We start from the raw sequence: 21,085 nt of genomic DNA on the forward strand, positions 1-21,085 counted from the left end.
TCAGGTTATTTTTGGCAGAAGTACTACATAAATAAAGCTGTGTTATTAGTCCATTACATCAGGAGGTGCATGATGTCACCTTCTCCCATAATTGGTGATTTTAACTTTGGTCACTTGGTTAAGGTGGGTGCCCATGTTTCTCCAGTGTAAAGTTACTATTTTCCCCTTTGTAATAAATAAATTGTGGGGAAATACTCTGAATCTATGTATACCCTATTCCTTATCAAGCTTTATCTGCTAGTTTTATCATCCCTTGATGTTTCTTGGCTTAATCTTATGATAGTTGCCAATGGTGATTTTTTTTTTTTTTTTTTTTTTTTAAAGATGACCGGTAAGGGGATCTTAACCCTTGACTTGGTGTTGTCAGCACCACGCTCAGCCAGTGAGCTAACCAGTCATCCCCATATGGGATCTGAACCCATGGCCTTGGTGTTATCAGCACCACACTCTCCCGAGTGAGCCACGGGCCGGCCCCAATGGTGATTTTTTAACTCTTCTTGTTTCTTGTGTGTTTATTGTAAGGAAGAGCTTTTCCTTCTCCCCCACTTGTTTGTTTATTATCAGTATGAATACATGGATTTTTATTTTATTCAGTGGGTTATAATCCATATTTTGATGCTCTTATTGTCCCAGATTTGGCTAGTGAGGCTGGCTCCTTCATCCTTTTGACATGTCCTGTCCATTTTTGATCACTTCCTTACTTTCAGACACAAAAAGATGTTTTTTAGACTCATCTGGTACTTTTCCTGCCCCAATCCTGGAATCACCCATTTATTCAAGGAGCTCCAGCTTCCTATAGTGCGGACTGGTACTTAGAAACAAACATCTGGGTGTCCTCATTGCTACTGGGGTGCATTGTTCCAGGCTTTTCCACTGAGCATAGAGAGATAATATACACTCCCACATGTACTATATATTAAAAATCATTCTTTCATCCCAGTACCCCCAATTCCATTCCAGCACCACAGGTTCTTCTAGCCTTCCTAGTTTCTTCTCTAGCACTGAGAAACCTGGCTCCTAGCAGTATTAGTGTGTTTATTCATTTCTCAGTCCTACACGGTGCCATCTTAAAGTTCCTACATCTGCTTTTGGGCAAGGTGCTCTCTGCTTTTACCCAAGAATCTATTTTCCCAGGTCCTCTTTTCCCCTCATACTTTGTGTTTTGTTTTGTTTTGTTTTTCCTTTTTTTTTTTGTCTTTTTTCATGACCAGCAACGGATTGCAACCCTCAGTGTCGTGCCCGTACCGGGCCATGACCAGCAACAGGATCGCAACCCTCGGTGTTGCGCCCGCACCTCGCTCAGCCAGTGAGCGGCCGGTCTGTATGTGGGATCCGAACCCTCGGCGGGAGCGCCACCACACTCCCAAGCGGCGCACTGTAGCAGTGCGCCACTGGGCCGGCCCCACATACTTTGTGTTTTGAAATAATGCCCTCTTTGGTTCTGCCCTGGACTTTCTGCCCTCTTTGCTTTTGTCACCACTTTCTGAGCCTTGTGTTTCTCAGGTCATGCTGAACACAGAGCGGCTGATCAAGCATGCGGTACAAGAGAGGCTGGCGGTCACTGTGTGCATCAACAAGATTGACCGGCTAATCCTGGAGCTGAAGCTGCCTCCAACAGATGCTTATTATAAGCTGCGCCACATTGTGGATGAGGTCAATGGATTAATTAGGTATGAGACCCCTGGGAGTGGATTTCCTGTCCTCAGAGACTCGGGTTTTTATAAATCTTAATTTTAACCCTCAGTACCTCTGGGAACAACTCTGGTTTATTTCTTGGCGTGTGTTGGTAAGCTTGTTGGGCAAGGCTAGAGGCACATTCTGGGTCTCTACAGGGATTGACTCCACAGCCTTGGCCTTATTTACTCTGTGCCCTAACCAGTTGTGCAGTTTAACACATCTTCAATTTATTATTGTAGTACCGTGGGGGTCTAGAATCAGTCTCATCTTCACCACATACCAACCGTGTAAAGTTGGGCAAATTACTTAAACTCAGTTTCCACCTCTGTACAAAAAAAGAATAATTGTAATATTTGCATAATGGGATGTTACAAGAAATTAAATAGATATTTGATGTAACATACTTAGCACAGTGCTTGCCATATGGCAACTGATCTCTGACTATGTTAGCTGCTGTTATCTTATTGTTAACACAGACTAAGTAGATTAAGGAGCTGTTTGCTGTGTTTCTGTGGATATACCTGTTTATCAACAAGATGGATTTAGGGCTCACATTAATAAGTATGAGTGATGTTTGGGAGACCTTAGAATAACAGAGTCAAAGTGGCATTGAAGCATAGGTTAAATATATCTTAAAGACAGTCTTATCTGCAGGCTGAAAAATGGTTTGGATGACTTCTTGAGGCCCCTCCAGTGGGCCCAGGGTGAGGCCCTCCTACTGAAAGAATGCCTCTGCAGTTGAGGACTTGGGATGTTATCTACGTGACCAGAGACAGTCATCTTCAGGAGCCTCCCCAGTTTGTAGCATTAATTCTCAGCCGGAATTCCTTCTCTCCACCTCTGCAGGGCTGAGAATGACTAGAGCCAAACAAGATGTCATCAGCCCAAAAGACGAAATGATAAACTTCTTAAAAAAAAAATAAGTGGGGCGGGATAGTGCTAAATCCTGATCTACCAGAATAGGGAGTCAAGAGGTCATGTTTCAAACTTGTAAATAAGAAAAAGCAAAAGCGGGCCGGCCCGGTGGTGCACTGGATAGTGCGCCGCTTGGGAGCGCAGTGGCGCTCCCGCCGAGGGGTAGGATCCCATGTGGAGACTGGTTCCCGCTCACTGGCTGAGCGCGATGCGGGCACAACACCTAGGGTTGCGATCCCGTTGCCGGTCCCCGGTACGGGCGCAGCACCGAGGGGTTGCAATCCCGTCACTGGTCAGTAAAAAAGACAAGAAGGAAAAAAAAGAAAAAAAGCAACATAAATATATTCAGAAATAAGGAGGTAAATACTCTAAAAGCAGCTTTGAAAGAATTGAAAGCAGTTGCCTCCAGGGAGTATAACCTGGGGGTGGGGTGGAATAGGGTAGGGGACTGTTCTTTATAAGCCAATACTTTTATTTCTAATTAGGAAATTCCATAAAATAATGTACCAAAGCTAGGGTCGTGATGTGATCCCTGTGTACAACTGGTTTTCTTATACATGTTAGTGAACTTGAGATGCTTGTGGCTTTTGCATGGCTTTTAAGATTTAGTGTTTTAGTCAAGAATTCAGATCCCCTTACTGGCCAGCCACCAAAAAAAAAAAAGCCAAACAAAACAGAATAAAGAAGAGTAAGGCAGTGAGAGTGGGGAGCAAAGCTGCCTGCCTGCCTTCATGGTTCTTATGTCTGTTTGTATTTGTGAAATTGAGGTTTCTCTCAAGTGTATTCCTGTCTTATCACATTAGATTCATTTCCTGTGTTCCAAGGTCTTTGTCTCTGTCCTGCAGGTTTCCCCTTGTATGTCCAGTGTGGTTAACTTTTCCAAGATTGTGCAGAATGTTCCCAGCTCTGGGAAATGAGTTTGTTACTGGGAACAAGTTAGGGAACAACTCCATCATGTCACTTTTTTGGACCAGGCTGTTGGCAAAGCTTCGTGTCTTATGTAAGGCCCTCGTGAAGGCTGGAGAGCGGCTATGATACTGAGCTCCTGCCCTTCCCCTTGGCAGTGTGTCAGGGCTGCTGCACAGCCTGGCACTGTGTTCACCACTGTCTCCGTTTCAGCATGTATTCCACTGATGAAAACCTGATCCTTTCCCCGCTCCTGGGCAACGTCTGCTTCTCCAGCTCCCAGTACAGCATCTGCTTCACGCTGGGCTCCTTTGCCAAGATCTACGCTGACACTTTTGGTAAGCTATGGCTGGCGGTCTGTCTTGCCAGCTTCCCCAGAGTCGTGTGTGCCTTTCCTGCTGAATGGCTCAGAAATTGGCTCCATGTCAGAGTACCCTGCAGGGGGAGCATTTTATTACCCGTTATTATCACATTTGAGGCTTTTCTTGGCCTCTAGACCCTTTTTTAGGCTAAGTGGTAAACAAAAGAAAAATAAAAGTGACTAGGAAGAAATGGGAGGAGAGAGAGCTCATTTTATGAATAGAAATCTCTCCAAGAATGAGACAGATTTTATAAAATAGGGATTATCCATGCCCAGAAAGCACTTTCAGACTTCCTTCTCATGGGTGGAGTCTCTCTCACTGTTAGTGCTTCTGGCCATCTTTCCAGCGTGTCTGGGCACATAAAGAGTTGATAGGCCTAATCGAGAACTCTATTGGACTTGCAGTCAGAATGTAGAAGCTTTCACTGGCATGTCCAGTTGAATGATTTTGTGGATCCCAGGAGCCTTGACACCAGATCCCTGGGACCAGCTTTGCAACCCAAGAGGCTCCCTGGCTTTCCATCTCTGTGCCTCTCCGATGACCTCAGATTCCAACAGGAACCAGGTTCTGAGAGTCTTGTGTGTCTCAAATGCTGTACTTGCTTAGAGGGGAGTCATCATTGCTCCTACTTTCCAGCTCTGTGAGAGGTGTCACAGCTGATAGTGGTGGAGTGCCAGGGTCTCTGTTCTCGCCAGGCAGCTGTCCTGCCTCTCTCAGTATGTCCCCTTGCTCTTGTGAAATAACAGGCGATTAAAACTTGGTCGTTTTAAAAAATATGTATATATTTAATATATGCTCACTGTAGAAAAGTAGAAAATATAGTAAAATCTAGTTCAGAAATCAAAATTCAACCATAACTTTATTACCATAATAATTTTTTTTTTTCCTTTTTTTTTGTCTTTTTTACTGACTGGTAACGGGATCGCAACCCTCAGTGTTGCGCCCGCACCACGCTCAGCCAGTGAGCAGGAACCGGTCTCCACATGGGATCCGAACCCTCGGCGGGAGCGCCGCTGTGCTCCCAAGTGGCGCACTCTCCAGTGTGCCACCGGGCTGGCCCTATTACCATAATTATTAACAGTTTGTTATAATTGCCTCTTTTTCTGTTTATTATTTTACATAAATGAGATCATATTTTTATATATTTATTTTTTCTGTGTTTTTCACTCAGCATTGACTCATTAACCATTTTCTCATCATTAGATGTCTATTTTAGTTGTTTCCTTTTTTTAAAATGCATAAATGGACAATAAATGAAATTCATCTGAACAGGGTTCCAGTAGAAGTTTATGTATTTCTTTTTTTTTTTGTCTTTTTCCGTGTCCGGCAACGGATCCCAACCCTCAGTGTTGCCCCCGTACCGGACCGGGGACCGGCAACGGGATTGCAACCCTCGGTGTTGCTCCCGCGCCTCGTTCAGCCAGTGAGCGGGAACCGGTCTGTATGTGGGATCCGAACCCTCAGGCGGGAGCGCCGCCGCGCTTCCCAAGCGGCGCACTATCCAGTGCGCCACCGGGCCGGCCAGAAGTTTATGTATTTCTAAATGTCCTTTGTATCAGCATGTGAAGCAAAATCCAAGACCCTTTCTGTAATTGTAATGTACAGATGATTTAAATTCTGATTGAAGGGCCGGCCCGGTGGCGCACTAGATAGTGCGCTGCTTGGGAAGCGCGGCGGCGCTCCCGCCCGAGGGTTCGGATCCCACATACAGACCGGTTCCCGCTCACTGGCTGAGTGAGGCGCGGGAGCAACACCGAGGGTTGCAATCCCGTTGCCGGTCCCCGGTCCGGTACAGGGGCAACACTGAGGGTTGCGATCCGTTGCCGGACACGGAAAAAGACAAAATAAATAAATAAATAAATTAATTAATTAATTAATTAATTAATTCTGATTCTGATTGAAAATGGCCCTGAGCCATGGGAGGAGAGATTGTTACTCATCCTTTGAACTCACTGTTAGTTTATGAAGGAGCCAGCCATGGGCTCCAACATCATTAGCGTGAAAAGCCATGGATAGTCTTCTAGAAAGTCAGCACTGAAGGGAATGTCAGAGATCATCGAGTCCTCCTTCATTTAACATTTGGGGAAACTGTGCCCATGTTTACAGAATTTATTGATAGAGTTTGGACTAGAATCCATTTACACCACACTGCCAAAACTGATACCATGTCCCCTTGCTAGGAATACAATACAAGTCATGGTGAGTAATCTGACTTCTAGGAACTTCATCCAGTGAGTAGACAGACTCCCACGGTGAGGTATGGCAGTGTAAGCGTGAGCTAAGTGCCAAGTAGCTGCTGTAGGCAGGTAGTGCTGAGCGAGTTTGGGGGGGCGGGGTCATCAGCTCCAGTGGCCTAGGGGTCAGGGCAGGCTGTGAGAAGGAGATGGGGCTTAAGCAAGTAGATGGTAGGGCTCCAGGAATTCCAGATTGTCAGGGTTGGAAGAGGAGGCACAGAGGCAGATGGTGTTGGTCATGGCCTATTTCACCAAGGAGAAAATTTCAAGTGAAAACTGCTGACGGGTTGGGTTGGGATCACATTGAGGGTTTGGGATGCCAGGTTAAGGAATTTAGACTTTATTCTGTAGACAGTAGGGAGCTATTAAAGATTAAAGTGGGTGATATCTGCAAAGCTGAGGAAAGATAGACCAGACAGAGGAAGGAATGCAGGAAGGGCCACCTGTTTAGACATTTTTGCCAGTATTCAGATATAGGATTGTGAGTACTGCATTATTGCTATCTGTGAGATTGAAAAAGAGACGAATCTGAGAAATGTTCACTCATTCTTTCAGTAAGCACTTAAAACCTCTATTATATGCTAGGCCCAGCTCTTGTGAATATTCAAGTTCAGTCCAGGGATTATAATACAGCCTGATAAGTACAATCATAAAGGGTATAAAAGTAAAAGGTACAGTGGTTCACAGAGGAAGGAAAGTTTCAGTCACTAATAATGTGGGAAAGAAGGGGAGAATTAGTTAATTAATAAATTGGGGAAGAAAAAGATTTTGAGGTTGGATGAAAAACTAGAGATAAAAACCAACCAGAGAGAGAGAGAGAGACACACACACACACACACACACAAAATAAATAAATAAAAATAAAAAACAGAGGTAGCCTTACTGATACAGATAGAAAAGTTTGAAGGGAGGTGTGGCTTTAGGAGAAAGGTGATATTCCCTTTATGCCATCTTTGGTGAGAGGGAACAGTCTGATGTCTGGGTAGAAATATGTAGGGGTAGTTGGTGGTATTAGCAATCTAACTGAATGTTATAGGATGGTTCAGTATGACCATGATTAACGATTGCAGTCAAAAAGTCAAACTTTTACCAATATTAGTCGGTAAAAGATGAGATAAAGGTTGGCTTTGGTGTTTTCTCTCCAAAGGGCTTGGTGCTTGCCTACCAGAGGCTTGGTGGCTAGTCAGAACCTTATGATGACGCTTTATCTGGAAGGTGGCCCTCCTGGCAGCAGACTAGAGCTTCTCTGTAGATCAGAAAAGTACGAAGGAATCATTAATCTCCACTTCTGAGAAGGGGCTTAGATACAGAGGATAGCATATAGGCAGTTGAGCCTGTTCCATCAAAAGAAAGGATATAAGCCATGTCCTTGTCCATTGCTCAATCCTAGTGCTTGCCGGAAGTGGAGATACTAGGTTCTCATTTGGGCTTCAGCACAGCCTTGTCAGTTTGGGGCCAGTTCTGTCCTTCTTTGTGCCTCAGTGTCCCTGCCTGTCTTCCTGGTTAGACGGAAATGTCTGGACCCTGGAAAGGAAGGTGCTGTAGAATTCCTCAGCTGTGAACCAGTTGTGGCACTTGAAACAGAATTTCGAACAACACTTTGCTAAGCAGATTATAATTGTGTGGCTTCTCCTATAGGTGACATTAATTACCAGGAATTTGCTAAAAGACTCTGGGGTGACATCTACTTCAACCCTAAGACGTAAGTAGAGTGTGGGACGTGACTCTGGAGGGGTGATCCATTTTCCCAGTAAGCGAGGACAGATAAAGGAAGAGTTTCCAAGATTAAAACCTACTTTCCTTAGACATGAACTACCGTCTTTCTTCCTCTAAGTAGGTTGGCTTCCTGAGCTCTGATCAGATGAGAGGCTGTTTCTTCTGAGGTCTTCACATCTCTGCTCAGGTGTGCAGAAGGGATGTCCTCTCAGGAATCTCTCTCTGGAAACTTTATGATCACACACATTCCTCCCCCTTGACTCCTGCTCAGATTCAGAACTTAAGCGATGGACCGTTGTTGGGGCAAGTGCCACTGTCTTCTCCCTCCTGGATCACTCAGAACTCTTCTTTTTCTCTTTAGGCGAAAGTTCACAAAAAAGGCCCCAACCAGCAGCTCCCAGAGGAGCTTTGTGGAGTTTATCTTGGAGCCCCTTTATAAGATCCTCGCTCAGGTGAGTGTGTCAGGCCACCTGGTTCAGGTCTGCTCTTCTTTTTTTTTTTTTTTTTTTGGCACCTGGCCAGTAAGGGGATCTGAACCCTCAACCTAGAACTCTTCTTTTTCTCTTTAGGCGAAAGGTCACAAAAAAGGCCCCAACCAGCAGCTCCCAGAGGAGCTTTGTGGAGTTTATCTTGGAGCCCCTTTATAAGATCATCGCTCAGGTGAGTGTGTCAGGCCACCTGGTTCAGGTCTGCTCTTCTTTTTTTTTTTTTTTTTTTGGCACCTGGCCAGTAAGGGGATCTGAACCCTCAACCTTGGTGTTATCAGCACCATGCTCTCCCAAGTAAACTAACCAGCCAGGCCCCAGTTCTGCTCTTCTAAGCACAAGGTGGAAAAGCTGGTGAACTCAGACTTCCTTCTGCCCCTAAACCTGCTCAGTTTTGTATTACTAAGTAGAAGGATGGTTGGTCACCAATTGTTTATTAGTCATCTTCTGGATCTAGAACATACAGTACTCCAGGTGATATTGAAATCAGAGGAAAGGGTGAAGGTATGAAAGAAAGAAAAGGCATAATCTAGAGAAAGTTTGTGGACAGATCTTGACTGTTCAGAAGAATGTGACTCTTTAGAGCTAATCATTTCAGTTATGGTAATTTATCTTACAGATATAATTGTGAAAGTCCTCTAGGTTATTTATATATAGATATAAATAAAGGTGTTTACCATAGCATTGTTTATAACTGTAAGAAATGGAAAAAAAGACTGGAAATAAGTTAAATGTTCATCAGTGATAATCTGATTTTGGCATATCCCATAAAATGAAGTATTTTGCAGCCATTAAGAGAATGGCCAAGGGCCGGCCTGGTGGCGCACTGCTACAGTGCGCCGCTTGGGAGCGCAGCGGCGCTCCCGATGTCAGGCATCTCTTAAGTTTCTTTTAATATATAGGTTCCTCCATCATCTAAATTTATCCTCTTTCCTCCATAAAGTTTCCCAAAGTTTGGGTTTTCTGGCTCCATCCCAGTAGTATCAATTAACAAGTTCTAGCATCCCCTGCATCTCCTGATGATTGGGTTCTGGATTCTGAGGTTTGGTCTCATTCGGGTTAGATTTGGCTTCAGAGGCATATGTTCTTACTGCAGGAGGCCCGTTTTTGTCTGATTGTCTCTCTGTGATGTTAACAGACATTGATGATTGTTGGGTCCGCCGCCGGCCAACCCGTACAGCCCTAGCCTCGTTCCTTCTGGTGAGCAAGTGAATGGCCTGGATTACTCTTTCCCTCCAGTCCCCTTTGGAAGGAGGCGGGGGAAGAGAGCCGTGAAGAGAGGTGAGCACAACCGCCCGCCACCCAGCCCAGTTAAAGGACACTCAGACGCGGTGGGGGTTCTGTCAAGCAGCAGTTCCGTTTATTACCACACAAGCACTGGCTTTTATAGGCAGATAGGGAGGGGAGGTTTTAACATTCAGCTTAAAGGTCAAGGGCATGTATCATGTCTCAATGCCTAGCTTTACATAATCCTATCAACTTAAAGGTCAAAGGCATGCATCCTGTCTCAATGTCTTTCACGAGCGCAGAAGCACGTATTTGGCCAATAAGGGCTTAGGCAAGGTTCCCGTAGACACCCCCACCCTACTTCCTCCCGGTTCCCTCTTAGGCTGCCATGTTAATACGCCCTTGTGGGCCCATAATGGCGCCACTTGTAATGTCACTTAAGGTGGCATTGGTTTTTAAGGCCCGACAGATGATTATTTGCTAGATCCATTATTTCACTAAGGTTTTGCAAAATATTGTACTCTAATTATTTTATTCCCTCTTTATTTACTAGCTAGGATACTTCAATAGACAGAAATGTTCCCTCCTTAGCTATTTATGGTTACCCTGAGGACAAGTCATATAGGAAAGACAGGCTATATGCTTGATTCTTCCTTTCACTTACCAGTTTTAAAAAAATGAATTGTTTCTCTATATTCTTCCGAAGAGACTGAGGGTTTGTTTTACTTTTGTTTCATTGTCATTATTGTTTATTGTGGTGGTAAGATTTAGTTTATTTCTCTTTCTTGTTTGCATTTTTGTTTTACCAGTAGGCTTTGTTTTTTCTTGTATATTCATGGTAGTGATTATCATTTTTCAGATTCCAGATGCAGGACTCTCTTGAGGATTTCTTGCAGGGCAGATCGTGTGGTGGTGAACTCCGGCAGCTTTTGTTTGTCTGAAAAATACACTATTTCTTCCTCATTTCTAGAGGATTGCATTGCTGGGTAGAACTTTGTTTTGATGACTGTTTGGACATGTATGTATGTGATGTTAGATTGAAAGGATGCCTCAGAAAGTGGTAAGGATGTAGTTAAACATGTGGGATGCTCCAAAGAAAGGAATATAACAGTATGTATATATGAATTTGTGCTGTCTAAGGGCAGGACTAAAAGGGTAAAAAGGTTGTACAGGTATTTTTATAGAGACCTTTTTCCCAAGACAGCAATAAAGTATGCACGTGTTTAATGAGGACTGTACACAGTGGGCCAGTGCGGGGGACACACACACACACACACACACACACACACACACACACACACACACACACACACTCACACTCACACTTAGTATCTTTTGTCAGGCAAGAAAAGATTAATAAAAGAGATTTATAGAATCTGCCTCAGCAGCGGCCTTGAGTCTGCCGAGGATGATTTAACTTGGCCCTGTCCTGACAGGATGGACTGCTAGGTGACCTTTTTTGGTTCCTTCCAGTGCAACCATCCTCTAAATCTGAAAAGTCTCTAAATATGGAAGGGTAAGGTATTTCCCGAGTGGGATGAGGTGCTGCTTTTCAGACACCGGGGGGCAGCACTGACAGTAGTCATTCTGAGCACTTAGTTTATTGGCTGATGTGGGGATTTGACCAAGTCAGCTTCACCCACAGTTGGTTTGAAGGGTAGGTGCCAAGGACTTCCCTGAAACCAAATTGTTACTCTTGCCAAGAGCTCTCCCTGTAGAAGAAAACCCAGTACAGTAGCTCTTCAAGTTGCCTGTTGGCCTTCCCTTGTCACCCTCTGTAGCGTCACACTGGGGCTTTCACTACAACTGACATGGTGTCTGGTACCCTCAGGTTGTGGGTGATGTGGACACCAGCCTCCCAAGGACCCTGGACGAGCTTGGCATCCACCTGACCAAGGAGGAGCTGAAGCTGAACATCCGCCCCCTGCTCAGGCTGGTCTGCAAAAAGTTCTTTGGCGAGTTCACAGGTAAGAAAGAGCTCATGGCCCATTAACGTTACCATCCTCAGACCCTGCCGCATGTGTTACGGGAACAACTTCTTACCCTGCAGTGGTGGTCAGAGATCTGAGGCTTTTTTAAACAATCCACAGGTTGGAATACAAAACACCTGCTTTTTTCCCAAGCTGCTTTTCTTAGTGGATGGTATTAAAAATTCTATCTTGGGAATCAAAAGGAATTAAATTTCCCTACCAGGAGGAGTGTACAAATAAAAGAGATAGGGAGGCAGACTCTGAGGTTCTGGTAGATTTGCCAGGGGGCAGTCAAGAAGGTGGACACTTAGGTGGTATGAAGTAGTGGAAAAAGCTAGGCTAGGACTTGGGAGACTTGGGCTACAAACCAGGTTTCTCTTTCCCCTGAGCTCCTGTCTTGTATTTTAGTTAGACAGAGGCAGGTGATATAGTAGAAAGAGCACTGGACTGGTTGAAAAAAGACTTGAGTCTTGATCCTGCCCTGTCCCTGCCCCTCCCATGGAGTGACCTTGGGCCAGCCACCTAATTCTTCCATGACTTTGATTTCTCACCTATAAAAAAAGGGAGATGAAAAAGGTGATGGCTAAGGGTCCTCTCTGCAATCTCTGATTTTAAGTCTGGTAGGCATTAGGTGTCTGAACCCCCAAAGTACATAGTTTTAATAGCTCATTCTGGCCTGGCCATCAGTCTGACACATTAGATATCATTTAAAAGCAAACATGCCTATCCCAGTGCGCTAATGGGGGTTCTCTTTTGTGTGGCTTATTTAATGTGATAGGAGAATAGGGTTACTTGTCGAACAGAAATGTATGCAGAGTTTCTCAATGGGCAAAAGAGTCAATTTAGAGATTATTCTAAGTAGATCGAGAAAGAAGACGGGGTGCTTATTTAGCTCAATGTAAGTGCTCGTGAATGCTTATATTCAGTAAAGTTCATGGACTGATGTAGATACTTTCAGTGTTTTATCAGCTGAGTTCCAGTGAACCATATACCACTGAGTCCTGCTTCTTGCTCTTCCTTGGCATCAGTGTGACTCCAGATCTTTTATCAGGAAACAGGGTATCACTTCCCCCTGAATCATAGTGCCGCAGTGTTTAGAGCTAGAAATCAGTTCCCTCACTTTTAGCTTTCTGATCGTCATGAGTGGATCATTAATCCCTGCTCACTTCTCCCTGGGAGAGTGGGTGGTAATAGCTTTCTCTTCTCCCTCCACAGGCTTTGTGGACATGTGTGTGCAGCATATTCCTTCTCCAAAGGTGGGCGCCAAGCCCAAGATTGAGCACACCTACACTGGCGGTGTGGACTCCGACCTTGGCGAGGCCATGAGCGACTGTGACCCTGATGTAAGGGAACGTGGCCCCCCAGTTCTCTGATTTTTTTCTACTCCTGCTTGGGGATACTGATTTCTAGTCACAGGAGTCATGTCTTCTTGCCCACTCTTGCTTGCCCCTCCCCATGAGCATAGTCAGGCCTGCATTCAATGCCTGATATTGCTACTACTAGTGGTATGACCTTGGGAACATTACTTATGCTTTCTGTGTCTCAAGGTCTTGGCCTATAATATGAGGAGGATGATATGTGAGTGGTTATTATGAGAATTAAATAAGATCAAGGAAGGGTTACGGTTGTGTCTAGCATGGTGCCTGGCAGATAGTAAAGATTCAGCAAATGATAGCTAATCTTGTCAGTCTTGGCTTTTAAAAACATCTTTCCCAGCCATTCCTTAGGCAATCTAGTTGCTCATCATAAACTTGCAGCCAGTTGAGAATTGTGACTTACATCTTCAAAGGATATTTGGGATAAGTATTGTCAACAGTGCCAATCTGCCATTCTAAACCTGTTTCTCTTCCCCATGGCCCTTATTCGCCCCAAAAAAGGAAGAGAATTTTTTTGCTATGCCTCTGTCTCCTATAAACCCTTCCTAGAGGGAGAGGGTAGAGTATAGTTTGGAGATTTCCTGGGAGATCACCACATCTTACTCTAGGTTTGGGCTGCCTCCTCATAGAGCTCATGTCACTGTTGTCAAGGGAGGTAGAGACAGTGGTCCTTGCTCAAAGGGTATATGTGCTTAAAGCTGCACTCTGTCCCCAGGGTCCCCTGATGTGCCACACTACGAAGATGTACAGCACAGATGATGGAGTTCAATTTCATGCCTTTGGCCGGGTGCTGAGTGGTACCATCCATGCTGGGCAACCTGTGAAGGTGTTGGGGGAGAACTACACCCTGGAGGATGAGGAAGACTCCCAGATATGCACTGTGGGTCGCCTTTGGATCTCTGTGGCCAGGTACTGCCAACCAGAGCCTGCTGGCATGCCTTGGCCTCTGTCCTAGGCCTGCCCCAAGGAGCTGGCAGGGATAGTCCTCCTTAGAAACAGTAGCTGCCTGGCTCCACACAGTAGGGGTAGGTGACCCTCCCTGAGCAGATCGTTGACTTCTAGTTCTTACTACTCAGGGTTGCTAGGGCCAAAAGGGAGCTACTGTTGTGATAAGCCATAAGCCTTGCTTTCACATTTTGGATGACTCGTATGAACATTTTTTACTTATCTTAATCCTCTTTTCATTTCCTCTTTTGTGTTCCTTAAGTCATAATCTTCGTGTTTTTTCCCATAAGAAATTTTTTTTTTTTTTTTAAAGATGAAAGGTAAGGGGATCTTAACCCTTGACTTGGTGTTGTCAGCACCACACTCTCCCAAGTGAGCAAACCGGCCATCCCTATATGGGATCTGAACCTGTGGCCTTGGTGTTATCAGCACCACACTCTCCCGAGTGAGCCACAGGTCGGCCCTCCCATAAGAAATTGTTTCCCAACCTCCACTGTCTATTCTTTGACCAAGACAGCAAGCTTCGCTGGACCCCTTGTAACCTCCCAGTCTGCACAGTCAAACTTAGATTGGGCCTCTGGGCTTCTTGTCAGTTTATGTTTGGCATCTCAGCTGGCAAGCAGACCAAGGCAGTCCTGTTCCCTCACGTGGCTGCTCTGCCGCAATGGTGGCCCCTTTTCCCTCCTCCAAACCCACCCTATTTCCTAGAAGTCAGAAGAAAATTGAAGAACTAAGAAAGTCAAAGCGTCTTCTGTCATGCTCTGGGCATCCCCTGACATTCGACACCATGAGCAGCACTTTTTACCATGAACCTCCATTTGGAATTAGGTTTTCCCATTATGTCCTCTTATAATAGCTTGCACTTTTCTTTCATAGCATTCATCAGTTTGTAACCCCATATATGTGTGTGAATATATGGTTGTTTATCACATCTCTCCTGCTAGAACGTATCTGTTTTGCTTACCCTTGCATCTGGCTCAGTAGCTGGCACATAGCAGGTACTCAATGAATCTTTATGCAATGAATGCTCTACCTAAGTTCCATTCCTGCTTATTGGATGTTGCTCCAGGTACCACATTGAGGTGAACCGTGTTCCTGCTGGCAATTGGGTTCTGATTGAAGGTGTTGATCAACCAATTGTGAAGACAGCAACCATAACTGAACCCCGAGGCAATGAGGAGGTAGAGTTTCTAGAGAGGCCAGCTAGATTGGTTTAAGCTAGAGTGTCAAAAGGAACTATGGCACATGTGAGCAACAAGCAGTGGAACTTGCAGGGGACTAACCCAGAGTCACTGACACTTCCTGGTTCCAGGCCCCAGTATGGGCTTAGCCTTCTAGTTCTGACCCTGCTAGGTTCTCTATACTTGGCTCAGATGCTAAGAATTAAGAGGGGGTGCCTTTTATTCTCCTCCTCTCTTTGTTCTGCCAGAATACTCGGGAATAAATGGCCCTTCAGTTTGTCCCCAAGTAGTGCCATGGCTCCTGGTTGGGGAATGGTTTGGTCCTAAGCAGGTCCTCAGCTCCTCTCTTACCTCTGCACCTTCTGTGCCTCCTCAGGCTCAGATTTTCCGGCCCTTGAAGTTCAATACCACGTCTGTTATCAAGATTGCTGTGGAGCCAGTCAACCCCTCAGAGCTGCCCAAGATGCTTGATGGCCTGCGCAAGGTCAACAAGAGCTATCCCTCCCTCACCACCAAGGTATGCCTGAGACCTGCAGCAGCTGCCAGACCCTGTTGCCCCAGCTGACTGGTCTGTGCCACCCACCACTTACTTTACACCCATCACTTGTTTCTTTCTTTTTTTCTTTTTCTTTTTAAAAAGATGACTGGTAAGGGGATCTAAACCCTTGACTTGGTGTTGTCAGCACCACACTCTACCAAGTGAGCTAACCGGCCATCCCTATATGGGATCCGAACCCGTGGCCTTGGTGTTATCAGCACCACAGTCTCCCAAGTGAGCCACGGGCCGGCCTTCATCACATTTCTGATATGCTGCTTCTGGCAACTTATATCAGGAGCAATCCCCATATGTACGTGTGTGTGTCTGTGTGTGTTTCCCAAATGTCTTTAGATAGGAAAAATTATATTCCTTGGAGAGTGCTCCTTGAATTGGTTTTTCAGTAAAGATAGAAGGAAAAGTGAGTTACTCTGATTCTTGTACATTCAAGCTTGCCAGCATATCTTTCTGTGTAGCTGGCCAGGAGTAAATGGTTCACTTGTATCCACAGGCATAGGGTAGGGTTTTCCCAAAAGGACCAAGATGGGAATTAAATCAGTGACCTCACACCCAGTAGCACTGTGCTGAGTGGTCCCAGTGCCTCGAGGACCGACGTGCAGGTAGATGCTCCCCACAGAACCTTCCTGAAGAGGCTGAAATAGATGCTGAGCAGTAGATATTTCTTTTTTTTTTTTTTTTTTTTTCCCCTTTTTGTCTTTTTTCGTGACCGGTAACGGGATCGCAACCCTCGGTGTCGCGCCCGCACCACGCTCAACCAGTGAGCGGACCGGTCTCTATATGGGATCTGAACCCTCGGCGGGAGCGCCACCACGCTCCCAAGCGCCGCACTCTACCGAGTGCGCCACCGGGCCGGCCCGAGCAGTAGATATTTCTGATGGTGCATTGAGGCACCTCCTCTTGGGTTCCAGCCTTGATTCTGTTTGTATCTGCTGGTGCTGCCACAAGAGAGTCCAGGCTATGACCACCAGGGCTGTTACATTTCAGGTGGAAGAGTCTGGCGAGCATGTGATCCTGGGCACTGGGGAGCTCTACCTGGACTGTGTGATGCACGATTTGCGGAAGATGTACTCGGAGATAGACATCAAGGTAAATCAGTGTGCCCCTTTCTTCAGCCATTGCCTGGCCAGGAGCTGGGCTCAGAACTCCAGACTGATTTCCACTGGAAACACCAAGGGAAGAGGGGATACACTAGAGGAGATCTGTTTGGAAAAGCATGATCTCTTTTATGGGAAGGTTTTTGAGAACTGGATTGTCCCCTTCTGTTGGGTTATTCTTTTTTTTTTTTTTTGTCTTTTTTCCGTGTCCGGCAACGGGATCGCAAGCCTCGGTGTTGCTCCCGCGCCTCGCTCAGCCAGTGAGCGGGAGCCGGTCTGTATGTGGGATCTGAACCCTCGGACGGGAGCGCCGCCGCGCTTCCCAAGCGGCGCACTATCCACTGCGCTGTTGGGTTATTCTTAATGTCATATGTTTGAAGTCAAGGCTCCCAAGCCAAAGTTACTCTTGGTCCTTTGCTGTCTGTGGTGATTAGGGCTCAGAGTGGATGGTTTCAAGGAGAGAGGAGGGACTGGCTGTCTTGGGATTCGTTGTCCAGTCTTGATGTAATCCCTCAATTGGCCTCCATCTCAGTTTTTCTCCCACATTTTCTCTGTGGCCCTGTGATGCTGGGATGAGTACCCTCAGTATTGCTCTTAAACGCTTCTACTGATATGCCCAGGAATGGTGCTTCAAAGACACTGGGCTTCCCGAGCTTCAGGAAAGAGCTGTGCACCCAGACATTACAGGTTGAGACGGGAACAGGTACTTGCCAGTGGGTCTCCAGCACCAGCTCTGTTGGACAACAGGAGCTGTTTTTTGCTTTTGGTTTTTTTTGGCAACTGGCCAGTAAGGGGAACCAAACCTTGACCGTGGTGTTGTAAGGCTGTGCTCTAACCAACCGAGCTGACCAGCCAGCCCTGGATGGCTTTTTTAATCTGCTCTTGTCCTTGTCACTTATGCTGATTGAGGCAGAGGGGCTTCTCACAGAGCTAGTGTAAAGGAAGCTTCAGAATTCCCTTAGGTAAGAGGTTGTCCTTCCAACAAAAATAGGCCTCGCTTCAACAATTTTTTTGTTTTGTTTCCCAGGTGGCTGACCCAGTTGTCACATTTTGTGAAACAGTGGTGGAAACGTCCTCCCTCAAGTGCTTTGCTGAAACTCCCAATAAGAAGTAAGCTGGGAACACAGTGACAGGCCCCCACCCCTACCCCAACTTTACCCCAGCCTCAAGTGCTGTGAACATAGAGACCCCTGAGTCTTGGGGTGGGGGTGCTTAGGATACTTGAGCTTTACAGCCCTCTCGTCCCTTATGCCTTTGGACATGATGCTATGGAATTCTTTGCCGTATGTGCTCCCAAGAGGAGTTTCGTAATTGCCACCTCTGCTCTGTAATATGACCATCTTAAAAATTTGCCCCAAACCTTACTTTTTTAAAGACTGGTAGATTTAAATGAAAGAAGGCAGAAGATGAGCCCTTCTTGCTCTGACCTGCCCCATGGCTTTCACTGCTTTTGCTGCCTTAACTGTCCGTTTTGCTACCCTTTTCTCAGGAATGCCCCTTCTGCTTATCCTGTTAAGCCTCCTCATCCCCCATTTCCTTTCTGACTAGGAACAAGATCACCATGATCGCTGAGCCTCTTGAGAAGGGCCTTGCCGAGGACATAGAGAATGAGGTGGTCCAGATCACATGGAACAGGTAGGAACACAACTCTTGATGTCAGGGCTGAAGGGACATGGGGACACCATGGCTTAACCTGCTGGGGCTCCAATACCATACACCCTCTGGGAAGCAATTGCATCTCCCCCTTGGCTGTTGTCCTAGGCACAGTGTGGGCAGGATGAGGGGACTGTCTTCCAGGAAAGGAGAGTCCGTGGCCCCAAGAGCCGGAAATGACCAAGCTGTCTGCCACCTCTATTTTCCTCTTCTTTCCACAGGAAGAAGCTGGGAGAGTTCTTCCAGACCAAGTACGACTGGGACCTGCTGGCCGCCCGTTCCATCTGGGCTTTTGGCCCTGACGCCACTGGCCCCAACATCCTGGTGGATGACACCCTGCCCTCTGAGGTACAGCAGAACTCATGGGAACCTGGGGTCATCTTTTAGCTCTTTAATTTTTCTTTTTTCCTTTGGCTGCTGCCCAGTATGGGGATCTGAACCCTTGACCTTGGTGTTATCAGCACCACGCTTTCCCAAGTGAGCCACTGGACAGCCCTTTTTTTTATTTTCATCTCTTAGCTCTTGAATGGAAGAAACTACAAAGTGTTCTTCCTTTCCCAAAAGAAGTATTTTGTGTCTTCTTGTGAAGTAGAGTATCCTCTTACAAATGTATCTACTCCTACCTCTAGACTCTTTGGCTATTGCCGGGGGTATGCTCAGGAGTCCTCGTGTTTCTGTACAGGTGGACAAAGCTCTTCTTGGCTCAGTGAAGGACAGCATCGTTCAAGGTTTCCAGTGGGGAACCAGAGAGGGTCCCCTCTGCGATGAGTGTAAGTCCACCGGCACTTCCCCACCCCAGTCCCGAGGGTCCTTGCCCCCATGTGTGTGAGGTGGGGTGGACTCACCATTTTTGAGACCTGGCAGGAGAAGCAGCTTGGGGCAGGAGCACAGGGCCACCTATGGCCATCCGTATCCTGGGCCAGCTTCCTCCTTTCTCCTGTCCTAGTGGCACTGTTTGGTACATCCTGAAAATTAAGTCATTTCTAGACTGACATTTGCTCGTCATTCCTGAGAAGGATCTGGCTTTGGTTGTGTTTGAAGAAAGGTATCAAGAGGACGATGAGATTGGAGTGGTTTGTAGACCCTGATTGGACTTTGTGGGTCCAAATGTGCAATTTCTAAAACTTATCCTACATCCAAAAAAATTTAAATGTCCTCAGAAGAAGCATATAAACTTCTAGGAAAGATCTGTATGTCCAAGCATGGCCTGAAACAAACACTAAGAATTTATGCTTAAATTCTGACTTCTTTGCCACAGGCCTTGCTTATCCAATTAGAATTCCCATCTCCAGTGTGGTTTTTGTGCCATCTTTTATGACTGCAAGATGGTGGCAGCATAGCAAGAGACTCTGCTGCTCTGCCATGGCCCCATGTCTAGCCCCATCTCCTTTTCAGTGATTCGGAACGTCAAGTTTAAGATCCTGGATGCGGTGGTTGCCCAGGAGCCCCTGCACCGGGGTGGGGGCCAAATCATTCCCACAGCCAGGAGAGTCGTCTACTCTGCCTTCCTCATGGTAAGAGAGTGAAGCTGGAGGGGACCATTCTGCTTCCCCACACGGGGTTAAGTGGAAGACCAAGCTTTTGGGGCCTCGACTCTACAGTCCCCAGCCTTCCCTTTATCCAGGGTTTCACTTCCTTAGCCTTCCCCAAGCTGAGGAGCCTTTCTTCTTGCTCTGTTGCAGGCCACTCCTCGTCTGATGGAGCCCTACTACTTTGTAGAGGTCCAGGCCCCTGCAGATTGTGTCTCTGCTGTTTACACTGTCCTGGCCAGACGCAGGTAAGCAGCCCCAGGCGTAGCAGTGAGAGGGCTGAGAACAAGAGCAGGGCTAGAAGCACCCGGCTTCTGTGGAAGAGGAGAGATTAGCCTCCCCCACCCTGTTCACTTGGGAAACCCACGAGCTGGTTTTCCAGAAGGAAGCAGGAAAGGAATGAGGCGATCCCCAGCTATACTGTAGATTAAAATTTGAGATTTCTTCTTGGGGCTCCTCCTCTGAGAGCGCCTGGGGGAAGTGCTGAAGCAAGTCAGTGGTGGGAATGTTTACAGGGACTTGTGCCTTCAGTGTTCCCACTCCTGTTTGTGCCCAGAGGTTTCTGCCCCTTTGACTTTCACAGGGAATTAGGCTTAGAGTCCCAGGCTATTTCTACTCTGTTATTCTTTCTTTGATGGTAACTCTGGGCTGGGAAGCAAAAACCGGATTGCTTCGGTGCAGTCTTTTGGCCTCTGTATGAGCAGGGACTCAGCTTTTGTTTTTCTGTCTCAGGGGGCATGTGACTCAGGATGCACCCATCCCAGGCTCCCCTCTCTACACCATCAAAGCTTTCATTCCGGCCATCGACTCTTTTGGCTTTGAGACTGATCTCCGGACTCATACCCAGGGACAAGCCTTTTCCCTGTCTGTCTTCCACCACTGGCAGGTGAGAAAATGGTGCAGCCAGCCAGCCTGGTCTCCCACCTCTCCAAAGCTGATCCCCTTCTGACCTTTTCCCTTCCGAACCCCTAGTGAGATGTCCACCATCCTGGACAAGAGACCTACTTCTGGGCCTCAGTCCTCTTGGAAGTCTGCTTGGGCCATCTGAAAGTCCTTTGCCTTTTAGATTGTACCTGGTGATCCTCTGGACAAGAGCATCGTCATCCGCCCCTTGGAGCCACAGCCGGCTCCTCACCTGGCCCGGGAATTCATGATCAAAACGCGCCGTAGGAAGGTATGTGTTACTTGGGCCCATTGCCACCCCTCAGCCCCCAGCAGTCCCAGCAGGAGTTGGTCCTCTCTTTATTTCTTCCTTTTGG

At 46.6% G+C, this 21,085-nt stretch overlaps 1 protein-coding gene across 1 annotated transcript in view; it reads left to right on the forward strand.

Annotated features, from left to right (window-relative positions):
- Window positions 1–21,085, forward strand: part of EFTUD2 (elongation factor Tu GTP binding domain containing 2) — a 42,894-nt gene that overhangs the window by 21,065 nt on the left and 744 nt on the right. The window contains exons 10-27 of the mRNA XM_008578307.1: window positions 1,504–1,670; window positions 3,712–3,836; window positions 7,733–7,796; window positions 8,172–8,262; window positions 11,354–11,489; window positions 12,708–12,835; window positions 13,584–13,777; window positions 14,883–14,994; window positions 15,371–15,511; window positions 16,535–16,636; window positions 17,672–17,754; window positions 18,193–18,279; window positions 18,519–18,645; window positions 18,980–19,067; window positions 19,693–19,811; window positions 19,980–20,074; window positions 20,559–20,712; window positions 20,893–21,000. Of these exons, the coding sequence (XP_008576529.1) occupies window positions 1,504–1,670; window positions 3,712–3,836; window positions 7,733–7,796; window positions 8,172–8,262; window positions 11,354–11,489; window positions 12,708–12,835; window positions 13,584–13,777; window positions 14,883–14,994; window positions 15,371–15,511; window positions 16,535–16,636; window positions 17,672–17,754; window positions 18,193–18,279; window positions 18,519–18,645; window positions 18,980–19,067; window positions 19,693–19,811; window positions 19,980–20,074; window positions 20,559–20,712; window positions 20,893–21,000 (2,121 nt within the window). The remainder of the gene's footprint in view (window positions 1–1,503; window positions 1,671–3,711; window positions 3,837–7,732; window positions 7,797–8,171; window positions 8,263–11,353; window positions 11,490–12,707; window positions 12,836–13,583; window positions 13,778–14,882; window positions 14,995–15,370; window positions 15,512–16,534; window positions 16,637–17,671; window positions 17,755–18,192; window positions 18,280–18,518; window positions 18,646–18,979; window positions 19,068–19,692; window positions 19,812–19,979; window positions 20,075–20,558; window positions 20,713–20,892; window positions 21,001–21,085) is intronic.

This window comes from Galeopterus variegatus, unplaced genomic scaffold, assembly GCF_000696425.1.
Source record: "Galeopterus variegatus unplaced genomic scaffold, G_variegatus-3.0.2 Scaffold1660, whole genome shotgun sequence".
Lineage (NCBI taxonomy): Eukaryota > Metazoa > Chordata > Mammalia > Dermoptera > Cynocephalidae > Galeopterus > Galeopterus variegatus.